Here is a 13,699-nt window from a genome sequence, read left to right on the forward strand (position 1 = left end):
CCCTCCCCCCCCCCATTGCCGCCCCTCACCCACCTCGGGGGGGTGCCCCCCGCCCACCGGCACGCGCCGCCCCCCCCCCCCCAGCCTCGCTGGGTGCCCCCCTCGCGGGGTGTCCCCGCTGCCCCCCAGCCCCGCGGGTGCCCCCCGCCCCACGCCGTCCCGCGCGGACCCTTTAAGGGCGGGGGCGTGTCGCGCCGCCCGGCCCGGCCCGGCCCGTTAAAGGCCCGGCGAGGGGCCCGCGCCGCACTCGGCGGGGGGCGGGGGGCCGGAGCGGCCGTGCGGGGCCGCAGGATGTACACGCTGACACGCGGCCCCAGCAAGCTGGCCACGCAGCGCCGGACAGGTAGCGGGGAGCCCGGGGGGGGGCGGCGGGGGGCGGCCCCGCTCTGCTCCGCGTCCCCCGGGCCGCCCTGACGTCCCCCCGCCGCCCGCAGGTCCCACGCAGCAGGCGGTGGAGAGCAGCAAACTGGGGGAGCTGCGGGGTCGGCTCCAGCCCCCCGCGTGGCCCCCGGCCAGGTGAGCCCCGCCGGGGCGGCCGTGACCTTGGGGAAAGGTGACTGGTGCGGCCGGGCCGCGCCGCCGGGGGAGGGGCCGCGGGCAGCGCGGGGGGAGCCCGGGGGTGGGGGGGTCGGGGGCCGGGAGCGGTGGTCGCCGCACCGGGAGCTGCGGGGGCTGCAGAGCTCCCGCTTGCCCCGGGCACCGCAGCCCCGCGGCGCGGGCCGCCCCATCGCGGGGTGGGGGGGGGATCGGAGCTGTGCCCGCCCCCCTGGGGCGGTTCGGGCAGCGGCTGGTTCCAAAAAAGCACGGGGGGGATCGGGCAAAGTGCGGGCAGCGGCGGGCGGGCTGCCCCGGGTGGGCAGCGGGGCTCGGCGGGTCCCGCTGCCGGCTCCGGAGCCCGCGTTGTGCAACCGCAGCCCCGGGAGGCACCGGTTGCACAAACCGGCGCCGCGGGCCGCTCTGCTGCCGCCTGCCCCCCGGGGCTGGCAGGTCCCGCTGCATCACGGGGTCCTCCGAGGCCCCTGGTGGCCCGCGGCAGGGTTTGGAGGTCACCCCTTGTCCCTAAGGGAGCGAATGGCTCCGGGGGACGCTCCCGGCTCCTGCGGAGGGAACTGGAGCTGCCGGGAAGGTGGTTGAGGGGGTTCAAGCAGCTGGAGGGGTGAAGGCTGCTTCTCTTAAGGAATCACGGAATCGTTTGGGTCGGAAAACACCTTGAAGATGATCCAGTCCAACCACGCACCCAGCAGCACCAAGGCTGCCCCACGTCCCTCAGCACCACATCTACACGGCTCTGAAAGCCCTCCAGGGATGGGGACTGCACCCCTGCCCTGGGCAGCCTGGGCCGGGGAAGAAATAGTTCCCAGTATCCAAACTAAACCACCTCTGGTGCAGCTTGAGGCCGTTTCTTCTTGTCTATCACTTTTTCCTTGGGAAAAGAGGCTGGCCCCACCTTGCTCCAACACCCTCCAGGTAGTTGTGGAGCTGTAGGAGATGCTTTCTTGGCTGGAGAGGTGGGGGGAGCCCCATCCTGGCAGAGCCAGCAGCTCTGCTCTGTGGGGCAGGGCTGGGGGGGGGGGTCCGAACAGCTCTGCCTGTTTCCCCCAGCTTCAACGAACGGGTGAGAAAAGCCTCCCCTCCTTCCTGGGAGCTTTTACTAATTACCTGTTGTGGCTGCTGCCACGCTTGTGCTCCTGCAGGCAGGTTGGCTGGACACACTCCTGCCTGCCCCCCTGCCCCGTGCCCCCAGCTGTGTTGGGGTGTGTTGTCCTGCCCCAGGCTCTGCCTGCAGACCCAGCAGGGGCTGCCTGTCCTTGGTCTCACCTACGCTTGCAAACCTGAACCTGTCTGTGCTCCTGAGGCCCCTTAGACTTTGTCCTGTGAGAAACGTGGCTGTTGCAGACATGTCCTCCTGTAAAGCAGGGCTGAAAAGCCAAAATGCTGCAGTTTTGCATTGAAGGTGCCCACAAGTCTCATCCCAGCCCTTTGGATCTGCCTGGTTTTGCAGTTTCCAGGCTGGGCTTGGTTTAAGTCCTCTGCTCTGGGGAGGGGTCCCCAGCTCTGAGGAAGCCTGACCTTGCTCACAGTTGGCAGAGGGTTTCATCCCAGTCCTGGGGCACCTTGGGGCTGTGCTGGAGGCCAGGGCTGCTCCAGCAAGCCAGGGTGCCTGGTCTGCAGAGAGCAACATGGCACTGCACCCCCTGCCCAGGGCTGGGCTGGATTTTGCTTTTGGCTTTCCTGATATTTCAGCAACTTTGGTGGCAGATATTTTTTTTTTTAATTTATTTTAGGGCCTGGGGCTGGGGCTGGAGGGTGGGTAGAGATGGGCAGTGTCCCATAGGACCTCCCCTTGCTGCACAGGAACCCACTCTCCCATGGTCCTGTGTCCTTTTTGGTCCCCTCCCTTGGGGACAGGGCTGAGCATGGCTGGCTGGCTGCACCTATGTCCCTGGCCTTGCTGGGGCTCTGGGCAGCCATGCGTGCTATGGGGCGACGAAGGGCATCCAAATAACGCCTGTCCTTGCTCCAAACTGTGGTGGGAAGAGCTGCCTGCCCCCTCCTCACCTCCCCTTGCTTCCCTCAACAGCCCAGCCCAGAAACTGGTCTTCAACAGAGTGAACGGCAAGAGGCCGCAGGTGCTGCTGCAGCAGGTCTCGGCTCCTGAGGAGTCCTACACGCTGGCCCACGAGGAGAACGTCCGCTTCATCTACGAAGGTGAGGGCAGGGGGGGCTCTGGGGGCTGCCACCCCCTTGCTGTCCTGTCCTGGGCTGGCTGGAGGACACGGGTTCCCCACTGAGGCAGCTGCATCGTGCTGGGGACCTTGTTGGCAGGGATGGGGTCCCCATGATGGCAGCCCTCCCTTGCTCCAGCTCTTCTCCTGGAGGTCCTCCTGGGTTGGGAAGCCCCCATTCCCAAACTGGCCACTGGCTGTTCCCTCCCCCCAGCCTGGCAGCAGGTAGAGCAGCAGCTGGACGGCAGCCGGAGCGAGGAGAGCGCCCGCGGCCCCGTGCAGTACGTAGAGAAATCCCCCAACCCCGGACTGAAAAGTAAGTGGGGAGCAGTCGTGGCACTCAGGGGCGCATCGGGGTGGTGGGTGTGATGAGCTGGTGTGGGCTCAGCCGGGCACCCAAGCAGTCCTGTGATGGGAGGAGGAGGAGGCTCCTGGTGCTGGATATGCCAGAGGGGCTGGGGCTGTCCCTGCTGGTGCTGAGGCCACTCAGGGAGGTGCTGGGAGGGCAGCTGGCATTCTGCTGGGGGTTATTATGCCCTGTTGGAGGAGCCCCAGCAAGCAGGATGCCTGGTTGATGTATCTTCTGGAAATTGTGCCTTTTCCAGCCACCGAGGTGGGTTTGACGTGGTGCTGGAGAGGAGCCCCCAGGTCCTGCAGTGGGGACCTGCCTCTCACAAGGCCAGGCAGGACCAAGCACAGCAGGGCTGGGGACAATCTGCTTCTCTGATGGCAGCTGGAAAAGGGCTGAAGAGCCCCTGAGAAGAGAAGGTCCCTGTAAACCCAGCCTGGCCTTCTGGGGACAGCACACAGGGGTGGGGGCGACTTGGGGGTTGTCATTTTTGGTGTGTGTCAGGAGGAGCACCCGGAGCTCAGAGCTGTGCTCCAGCTGCTCTGCTCTGCTCTCTCCTCTCTCCCTTCCTTCTCTTTCAGACTTTGTTCCCATCGACCTGGAGGAGTGGTGGGCACAGCAATTTCTGGCCAAAATTGAAAACGGCTCATAAAAGGGAAGAAAGGTTTGGGTGGTTTGTTTGGGGCGCCTTTTTTTTTTTTTTTGTCTTTTGTAAGAGAAGCAAAGCTGAGAGTATCTGGTCCAGACCCCAGCCTCGCTGGGGGTTTCAGAGCCATGTTTTTAAAAGATGACTGAGATGAAGGGAGCCACGCTGCCAGCCCCGTGGGACCACAGCCATGCCCAGCCCCTGCCCTGCTCCCGGCCTGGAGGAGCAGCCTGTGGCCCCGGCCAGGATTCCTTAAGTGCCAGTTCTTGGACCTCTGCAGCTCCTGTGGCCTCCAGCTCCCAGGGACACTGCGGTGCCGTGCTGGGGAGGAGGGAGCAGACCCACCCCGTGGCCACGGGGAGGAGGACAGCGAGGTGCTGCAGCAGGACGGCCAGACAATAAAGCGCTGAAACTGCCCGTGGAGAGGAGCCTGTGGGGTGGGAGGGTGTGTTTGCAGGATGGGGGGGGCAGCAGCGTGCTCTGCTGGGGAGTTGGGGCATCCCTGTGCAGCGGTGAGGGTGCTGGGAGCCCAGTCCTGGCCGAGCAGTTGTGGTGGCAAAGGGCTTGGAGCATCTCCTGCATCCTTGGAGCATCCTTGGCCCCAGGGTGCTCATCACCCTGGGCTGTGTTTGGGATTGTGGGGGTGATGTGGGGCTGAGCACCCTGGCTGTGGTTCAGAGCCAGGGTGTAGGTGGGTAAAGCTGCAGGAATGAGGGTACCAGAGGCAGCTCCCCAACTGCCATGGAAGCACTTGATGGTGCTCTGACAAAAGACAAGGTCAAGGTGGGGAGCTAAAAGAGGGTGGTTGTGGCTGCCTGTGGGAGATCGGATGGGGACACCTGCTCCACTTCTGCTCCAGGTGTATCCCTCAGCCCCTGGGCTTTTCCAGGCTGGACTGAGCCCTTCCAGGTCCTGTTCTGGAGGACACCAACCCCCAGTCCCCATATCCTTTCCCCAAGGCACAGGCTGAGCAGCCCAAGCCCACCAGGGCTGGAGCTACTCTCTGACTCCAATGGAGATCAGGAAACACCCACTGGGGGAAAAAAAAATAATCTTTATTATTTTTATGATGGGAATAACAGCCACAGTGCAGCCACAGGGGAGCAGCAGCTGCCTGGGACTTGTGTTGCTTCTCCCCCCAAGAGTGCTGCTGACAGCACCAAACTGACCCCTGGGCAGCAGGGTCTGTCTGGTGGGCAATCCTGGTCCTGCCTCCTGCCCTGGGCTGCTGCAGCCTGACCCCAGACCCCTCCACCCCTGCCCCTGCCGTGGAGCTCATTGCACTGCTAGGGTCACTCTGCTGCTGTGCCACCTCCTCCTCAAGACCAAGCCTTGTGGGGGGGTCACCAGGACCTCCTGCCCCCCAAGGACATGTACTGGGGGTTTTGGCTGTCCTGCCTGGTGCCACTGTGCTTGGTTGCCAGTCTGTGGCAATTTAGCATCTCACCCTCCTGCAACCTATCTGCTCTCCTGCTGCCCCCCAGCCCAAGCTCTGTTGCCTCCTGCCACAGCTCCCCTGCCAAGAAACCAAACACAACGACCAAACCAGTTACTGGGAGTCCCAGCACTTCAGAATCATTTTGGTTGGGAAAGATCAAGTCTAACCGTTGTACCCAGTCCCACCAAGGCCACCACTGACCCATGTCCCTCAGCACCACATCTACAGGGCTTGGAAACCCCCCCAGGGATGGGGACTCCCCCCCTGCCCTGGGCAGCCTGGGCCTGACAACCCTTTTGGGGAAGAAACTGTTCCCAACATCCAATCTAAACCTCCCCTGGCACAACTTGAGGCCAATTCTTATGTCCCATCACTTGTTCCTGGGGAGCAGAGACCAACCCCCCTGGCTCCAACCTCCTCCCAGGCAGCTGCAGAGCCAACAGGTCTCCCCTCACCTCCTTGTCTCCAGGCTGGACACTCCCAGCTCTCTCAGCTGCTCCTTGTAAGCCTCGTGCTCCAGCCCCTTCTCTAGACTTTCCTGGTGGCTGCAGACCCCATCCCACCAAAACTCACCCCCCTACACACTTTTCCTTGCACAGACACTGCCCAGAGGAAGGTTGTTGGTGCTGGGATGTTCCCTGGGAACATCCCAGGGAGCAAACCCTCCCTGGCAGCAGCTCCAAGGTGGTGCAGGGATGCCATTCCCCTGCTGGCTGCTTACTAATTAAAAAAAAAAAACCCCACACATCAAGATCCAGGGAAATTCTTAGTAACATGATGCACCATCGTCTTGAACAACAACATTAGGCAAAGGATTAAAAAAAAGAAAAAAAGGAACAGGAAAGAATGTGTCAGTCACAGGAACAAAACCAAAACCCAACCCAAAAATAAAACCCAACCCCTGACAATGCAATCACCAGAAGGGAATCAGCACCCTTGCCATAAATATTAATTGGTTATGTGCAATTGTGTGTATTACTATAGTGCAAATAGCTCTGCATTGATGGCAGGGGACTGGCCCCAGTGACACAGGGACTCGTTATGGACAGACAGGAATCAACACACGTTTAAAACAAACAGACAAGATAAAAAAAAAGGAACCCACCCACTGGGAAACACCAGAAAGAAATCCCAGTTCTGCCTCCAACTGGGCCAGGGCAGGGCTGGAGCCCAATGCCAGCAGCAGCTCCCAGGCTGGGCAAGGGTCTTGGCTGCTGGAGCCACCTGGCCTGGTGTGGAGTGGATGGGGACAAGGAGGGGGACACGGGACAGGTGGGCTCTGGTTGGAGCCATGTGGGGTGTCAGGGGGTGAGCAGAGCAGGACATGGGCTCAGGGAGAGCATGGCTGATCTTCAAACCCTGTCCCACAGCTGCAGGGCAGGGCTGCTGCTGGACCTGTGTCATGGAGGCAACAGTGACCCAGCGTGTCCCCAGGCCCCCTGGGGCTCCTCACACCCATGCCAAGGGCCCGAGCTCCAGGCCTGCTTCCATGATCACATCCCTATCTCCCCTCGTGCAGCAGGACAGCCAGGTCCCTGCACAGCGTGAGCTGGTGCCAGCACCTCAGGACAGGCTCATCTCCACCCGTGGGCAAGTGGGCAACAGGGGACAGCCTCTTCTGAGAGGTTAAGAGATGAAGGCTCCTCTGGATGCTTGCCTTGTCCCCCCCCCAGCTAGACACAAAATGCTGGACAACCCCAGTGCATCCCAGTGAACCCAGGGGTGGGCTCTGAGCTCTGCCCACCTCCTGCTGAACCACCTCCAGCCCACCTCCTGCTGAACCACCTCCAGCCCACCTCCCGAGACAGGAGACACGGCACCGACCCGCGGGCAAAGGCCACGGAGCAGCGTCCTGGTGGGTGCCAGGGGGACAACATCCTACTCCTCCCCTGCCACCCCATCCCCAGCACCCCCTTCCACCCCCCCCGGCTTCTCCCTGCTCCCTCAGGCTTGGTTTTCTGCTGTCCAGACAGGAAGGGAGGCTGGAGAGCAGCAGTGCCCCCCCACACACAGACCCCTCGTGCTCCCGACGGCAGAAGGGCTGACACCACCCTTGCCCCCAGTGAAGAGTTTCTTACACTTATACATTATTTAAGACACGCCAATATATAAATTACTGTCTCTATATATACTATGTATAGGCAGCAGGGCCAGTCCATGAGGAAGGGCACCAATGGGGGCTTCAGCTCATTTCCCTCTGTCCTCTGTGTAGTGCTGGAAGCGAGTGAAGCTCATGAAGACTTGCTCCAGGGATATCTGGCTCACCGAGTAGTCTTCCAAGTGATACTTCTCTTTGGCTTTCTCCAAGGCTCCGAAGACCTGCAAGGGACATGGCTGTTACTGCAGGAAAACCTCAGGTTTTTCCTCCAGGAAGACCTGGGGAAGCAAAACGTTCTCTAGCAGGAAGGTGGTGGGAAGTCAGGAGATGGATTATTTAGCAGAGTTCCTGACCCCTTTTTAAAATATGGGTTTAATACATATTTTACATCTATATATGATACATACATATATATGCAAAAGGCATCTAGATGTGGTGCTTAAGGACATGGTTTAGTGGTGGACTTGGCAGTGCTGGGTTAATGGTTGGACTTGATGATCTTCAAGGTCTTTTCCAACCAAAATGATTCTGTGATTTATTCTTCTTTTTATAAATATCCCTTGCCTGGGATCCCAACCCAAGGTTTCTGCTCAATCTGTTATTTATATATCACCCTGGTCCACATTCCCAGCAGGGAGATGCAGGGTGGTAAGGATGCAGCTACAAAAGACCTCCCTTCCAGCACCCTCCTGCTGCAGAGCTTTCATGAAACATTTTGAGAGATAAATATACTAAAAAGAGCAAAATCAGCCCTTTTTTCCCCAGGGAGACTGTGCTCTCCCTCTGCAGGCTGCAGCCAAGGGCAGCCAGCCTGGGGGGGTTGGGATGGTGTGGTCCTGGCTCACACACTGGCCATACACTGGTGGGTGACCTGTTTGGGCCAGGAGGTGGGAAAAGGTCATGGAGAAAAAAACCACCTTTTAATTTGTTTGGGTTTTAGGTATCAGCTGGATTTTGGACAGATTGGCTCTGGAGGAAAATGAAGATGAGCTGAGCATGAAAGCAAAGCATCAAGAGCAGGTGAAGGGGCAGGATGGGGCTGCCCCACCAGCATCCTCCTTACCTGCGCCCAGCTGAGGTTCTTGTTGGTCAAGTGATAGTGCACCATGCCCTGGTGCTCGTGTTTCAGGACACTGCCTGGGAGAGACCAGCAAGGAGAGGTTCTGAGTTAGGAAACCTGCTGAAGCTCCTGAGAAGCATCCTGCCCTCCCACGGAGGGCACCCGCTCCACCAGCTCAGGGTACCTGGGAAAGTCTTCTCCACAAAGGCCTTGAAGGCCTGCAGCTCGCCCTCCTCCTCGCTCCGTGTCTTGGCCAGCAGGGTGTAGCCACTGCCAAACTTGCTTTTCAGGTGCTGGGGGCTGCCCAGGCACTTGAACTGCCCGTTCACCATGATGGCCAGTCGTGTGCACAGGGCCTCGCACTCCTCCATGCTGCAGGACAGAAGAAGACCTGTTCAGCAGGGCAGAAAGACCCAGACAGAACAGCAGGAGCTTCTGGGAAGGGGATGGAGGTCGATTCCCTCCTCTCTGGGCTTTTGGAAGAGGGAGATCTCTGCAAAGCCTGCCACTGCTGGCTGCATGCAGTGCCCACCCACCCGGCTCTGCAGGTGGGTCCCATCCCTTGGACCCCACCACTCTCCTGGCCTCCCCCCGATCTCTTATGCCAAGCCCTGCCTGGACAATTGTCACCTGTGGGAGGTGAAGATGATGGATTTGCCACATTCCCGCGTCCGTGTCACTGCATCCCAGAGCAGGCGCCGGGCCACGGGGTCCATGCCAGTGGAGGGCTCATCCAGGAAGATGACCGGGGGGCCCCCGATGAGGGCGATGCCCGCGCTCAGCTTCCGCTTGTTGCCGCCGCTGCGGGGGGACACGGGAACGGGGCCAGAGACCCGAGGTGAGCACAGGGAGAGCCCCGCGGGGTGAGGGACAGAGGGGGTGGATGGGGGCTCCTCTCACCTGTAGGTCCTGACGAGCTTGTCAGCGTGGGGCTCCAGGAGGAGGCCCCTCAGCATGTTCTCCACGCAGCTGCCGATGTAGCGCTCGGGGATGCCCCTCAGCCGGGCGTACATGCTCAGGGTCTCCCGGCCCGTCATGTGCTCCAGGAGGGCATCAAACTGTGGGCAGTACCCAATCCGCTGCTGGACCTTGGGGCAAGAGGAACCCAACGGGGATCAGCTCCCAGGCTGGGCTCTGCAAGGAGGGGGTCCAAGCCAGATGGTGCCTTGGCACGCAAAGGGCTTTGCGGGACCTCCGGTTTCTGCTCGAAGCGATGGTGACGGAGCTGAAGTTCTGAAACTGCAGGTGAAACCAGAGGGAAACCCCCAAGCAACTGGGCTGGGGGGGGTGGAGACATGCAGTGCACCCAGGACAGCACTGTATGGTCTCACTCTATGTTTCCCAAGTGGTTCCTTATTGCCAGGGGCCATCTCAGGTGGTCCAGGCTCTCACGAGAAGGAACGTCCCTGGAGGGTCTTCACCTTCCCTGTATCCTGGTCTCCTCTGGGGACAAGAGCCCAAGAGAAGGCAAAGACCCAGGGGAGGAAGCCAGCAGGGCCACACTTTCAGGACAGACTCTCCCCATGTTCTCCTTGCCCGACACTGTCTGGGATCAACAGTTGAACTGAGAATCTGACCCCTGCTTGTGTCCCACTTTCCCAAAGGAAAATGAGCAATTCCAAGCAAGGAGACCTCCAGCAGGGGTCTGGAAAGGTCTGACCTGCTCGTTTTAGAGAGACTGTCACTAACTGTGACCACCAACTCATGTTTTGCACATTTCCAACTACAGAACAAAGTCCCCTGACAAAGGGTTTGCCACCCTGGCAAGGTTTGGCTTCCATTTCTCTTGCATCTGTCATCCCAGTGGAGAGGACACTGCTTCCAGGTGGCCAGACAATGGAAAGCTGGGCCAGACAAGGACACAGCATCCCTGGGATGTTGCCTCCACCCTTGGCACCTGCACCTGTGTCCTCCTCAGAAGTGGCCCAGCCCAAGCAGACACCAGACTGGTGGTAACACTGCCCTCCAGCCCTGCAGCCCTCAGTACCTTCTTGATGTTGGCCAGAATGCTGTGACCATCCACAAAGGCGTCCCCTGACGTGATGCTCTCGTCACCAGTCAGCATCTTGAAGGTGGTGGTTTTGCCTGCTCCGTTGAAGCCAAGGAGGCCAAAGCATTCCCCTTTGCTGACTGCCAAGGAGATCCTGTCCACTGCCAGCAGGGACTCCCGGCTGTCGTAGACCTGGTGGAGACCAACACAGAAGCTGTGCCAGTCACCACACCTGCCAAGCACCCCAGGGCACACCAAGGTGGCTTTACCAGCCCCGTGGGGACAGGATGCTCAGGGAGGGCCACCCTCTCCTCACCTTGGTGAGCTCCTTGATGACCAGAGGGCTGCTGAGGGATGACAGCAGCTCTGGTGGTGACTCCAAAACTTTCTTCCTCTCATCTGCCACGTCCCGGTCCTCGGGCAGCACAGACACCCTGTTCAGCAGAGCCACCTAAACATGGGGGAGAAAAAGACTCTTTGCCACCTGGCTGCTGTGGGACAAGTGGGTTCCTCCAGGCTGACCTGTGGCGAGAGTCCCTAACCCAGGCAGGATCCACTTCATCCCTCAGCCACCTCCAGGGATGCCTCATTCCCTTTGCCAACCCACACGTCCAACAGGATCTGCTGCTCTGAGCAACGGACTCCAGAGCTGCTCCCCCAGGAAGATGACTTAGGTGAGGAGACAAACAGCCCATGGGGTTGGGGGCCTGAATGGTGGGAGAACCAGGATTTGGACCCATGAGCACTGAAGCTGAGGGACTCCACAGACCCCAGGAATTCAAACAAGATCTGAGAGAGCAACACAGGCACCTCTCCAGGTCGCGGGGGCTCCTGGGCTTGGTTTGGCATGAGGACACCTCACTTCTCCCTCTCACACACTTCAGCTCACCCATCTCCGCCGCCTGCAGATGCCACAGACCAAAGTTCTCAGTCTCCAGAGAAGGTTTGTCTCAATGAGGAAAAGGAGGAAGAGGAAGGAGAAACCCTGGACGGCCAAGGAGGTCAGGTATCGTCCGATCCCAGGTGTCTCCCAGGAAAAGTAGTTCATCTGATAACTGATATCTGAGCAGGGATGGAACAAACTCAGAGTTGGATCAATCCACACTCTGGGGAGCAGCAGAGAAGCTCCAGAGAAAGCTGTGAGCCCAAAGCTTTGGCAGGTTTATCTCCAACCCAGCCCACACTGGGCTCCTTGCCCACAGCTCTTTCCAACACTTCCCACAAGAAGATTCAGGCCTGGAGGGGATCTGGCAGAAGATGCCCCTTGGAGGCACACAGAGGAGATCAAGTTACTCTCTCAGGACCATAACTGGGATATCTTTACTCATCTTGATGACACCTTCTCTAGCCCCTACTTTCCTCCAATTCATTAGTAAGGAGAAGATTCCTTAATTGGGCCTTTACTGGTCCAAACCAGGCTGATACCAAACGGGTATCAAAAGGTGCTCGTATTTTTCTTAAAAAATGGTACGTGGAGCTCCTGCCCAGGTTGGGTGAGAGGACCATGATACTGTTCAGCTTCACCACCCACCCCATGGAGACCCCCAAGCATGGCTGAGGTGGGACAGCCAGGCTGGCCAGGCAATGACCAACAGGGAGACTCACTGAAGGCCTTGCAGATGAAGATGGCTTCCACGGAGGAGGTACAAAACTGAATGAACTCGTAGTTCTGGTAGAAGTCACTGATGCATTGGCCCAAGCAGTAATTGGGTAAGATGAGAAAGACTTTGTCCAGGGTTTTGGAGAGGTCCACCAAGCCCAGCTCTGAAACAGGAGCAGAGAAGGATCAACAGATTATCTGGTTAGAGAAACAACCTGATATATCCAAGTTCAGAAGGAAAACCAACACATCTTGTCATTTTTCATGGGTGAGAGTGGACTCTTGCAGGGGTTTTTTGCTACTGTGGGGACAACCCTGGGGTCAAAGAGTCCCCTTGGGGCTGGATCTTCTTAGTGCTGGCAGGCATGAAGGACAGTGACCCACCTGGGATGCTCATGATGGTGACGGCGAGGAAGGTGGCTGTGCCTGAGAGGATGTTGAAGATGGTGAGACGGGTGTAGGCCGTGGCCGCCACTGAGAAGAAGAAGCTGAGAAGGTACATGAGGGGGATGATGGCCCAGCCATAAAGCAGGAAGATCAGCATCACATCAACGAGGTGGCTGTCTTGGGTGAAGGCTTCCACGTCAAAGGCCTGGAATATCACCTGTGGCACAGCAATGTGAGGAGAACACGTTTGTCTTGACGGCAAGTGATGCCACCTTGTCTCAGCAGCCCAGGCAGCAAAGGCAGTGGCAGCCCCACGCTGACCCAGACAACCCCTCACAGATGGTTCCCACCAGCCTGTCCCCAAGGGAAGCCCCTTCTTTGCATACTGGGAGGCAGATGGGCAGATCCAGGGAAGCTCTCTCCATGCTCCCATGTATTTGAGATTTTCTAGTGCCCACACCAACCACTCAGGTGCCAGAGGCTGCAGCCAACTGACCCAGTTGGCTGACCATGCCCCAGCTCCTGGCAGGACCAAGGGACAACCTTTTTGCTGGTCTTTATGAGACAACACCACTGGCCTCATCCCTTCCCCTGCACCCACACACATCCCAGAGGAGAAGCACCCAGAGCTCCCACCCAAGGGGAGGACAGGAGGGTGTCAAGGGTGACTCACCAGCATCAGAGCACAAGGGATGAGGAAGTTGATGATGTCCCAGAGCAGGGCAGAAAGCCAGAAGTTGACCACGTAGACGCCGCTGACAAACTGGACGTGCTTGGCCTTGATGGCCCTTTCACTGACCAGGAGCAGGGCGAAGGTGCTGGCCAGCGAGGCCATGCCGTACAGCAGGTTGATGGAGATGGCAAAGCCAGTCTGGCCTCTGTGGGGACAGCAGTGGGGCAGGTTAGGACAGGGACAGCTCAACAGACCAACGCTGAGGCTCCATGGGGACAGCTCCCCATGCCAGGCTTCTTGTGGAGGCTGCGCTCACCCACCAAGCCAACGAGCAGGAGAGGCCCCCCATGGATAAGAGCACATCTCTGTAAGATGAACATCTGCCATGCACAGCCCTCCTAGCCCACCACAAAACTCCATCCTGCCTTTCCCACATCCCACACAGGTCCCCTCTGGGACAGGTGAGGTTCAGAGACCTTGGGTGCAGGTTTAACGAAGTGCTTGGTCATAGAGCCCCCTTCTGCTCTCAGCACCTGGGCAAAACCAGCCCCAACCAGGATCTAGAAGGGAATACCCAACCACGTGCATGAGGCTGAGGCAGCTCAGTCATCTACACAGCTTTGCTCTCCCGAGTGCAATCCCAGCTCCGTTTGGGTGTGAGGAGCTCCAGCCTGGCTCCCCCGCTGACGCCAGCACAAGGGAGCCCATCTGCACCCACGGAGGTCACGAGCC

At 59.2% G+C, this 13,699-nt stretch overlaps 2 protein-coding genes across 3 annotated transcripts in view; one reads left to right on the forward strand and one right to left on the reverse strand.

Moving 5' to 3' along the window:
- The first annotated feature begins 209 nt into the window (after window positions 1-209).
- On the forward strand, window positions 210-4,138 carry MCRIP2 (MAPK regulated corepressor interacting protein 2). Of its 2 annotated transcripts, none has more exons than XM_051631999.1 (5): window positions 210-343; window positions 435-516; window positions 2,582-2,709; window positions 2,866-3,042; window positions 3,657-4,138. In XM_051631999.1, exons 1-5 carry the CDS (start codon window positions 292-294, stop codon window positions 3,725-3,727), a joined length of 510 nt encoding a protein of 169 aa, XP_051487959.1. In that variant the 5' UTR covers window positions 210-291; the 3' UTR covers window positions 3,728-4,138. The 2 variants fall into 2 exon arrangements, with proteins under 2 accessions (XP_051487959.1, XP_051487960.1); XM_051632000.1 differs by having other exon boundaries at window positions 216-343; window positions 2,941-3,042.
- Window positions 4,139-6,107: 1,969 nt separating this feature from the next.
- ABCA3 (ATP binding cassette subfamily A member 3) overlaps window positions 6,108-13,699 on the reverse strand; it is a 31,997-nt gene continuing 24,405 nt past the window's right edge. The window contains exons 21-31 of the mRNA XM_051631881.1: window positions 12,968-13,172; window positions 12,292-12,511; window positions 11,913-12,071; window positions 11,197-11,369; window positions 10,624-10,758; window positions 10,305-10,499; window positions 9,218-9,405; window positions 8,948-9,118; window positions 8,502-8,689; window positions 8,321-8,394; window positions 6,108-7,478 (exon numbers count right to left, since the gene is read on the reverse strand). Coding sequence (XP_051487841.1) covers window positions 7,347-7,478; window positions 8,321-8,394; window positions 8,502-8,689; window positions 8,948-9,118; window positions 9,218-9,405; window positions 10,305-10,499; window positions 10,624-10,758; window positions 11,197-11,369; window positions 11,913-12,071; window positions 12,292-12,511; window positions 12,968-13,172 — 1,840 coding nt within the window. The 3' untranslated portion in view covers window positions 6,108-7,346. The remainder of the gene's footprint in view (window positions 7,479-8,320; window positions 8,395-8,501; window positions 8,690-8,947; window positions 9,119-9,217; window positions 9,406-10,304; window positions 10,500-10,623; window positions 10,759-11,196; window positions 11,370-11,912; window positions 12,072-12,291; window positions 12,512-12,967; window positions 13,173-13,699) is intronic.

The sequence above is a fragment of the Apus apus genome, chromosome 14, assembly GCF_020740795.1.
Source record: "Apus apus isolate bApuApu2 chromosome 14, bApuApu2.pri.cur, whole genome shotgun sequence".
NCBI classification, from domain to species: domain Eukaryota; kingdom Metazoa; phylum Chordata; class Aves; order Apodiformes; family Apodidae; genus Apus; species Apus apus.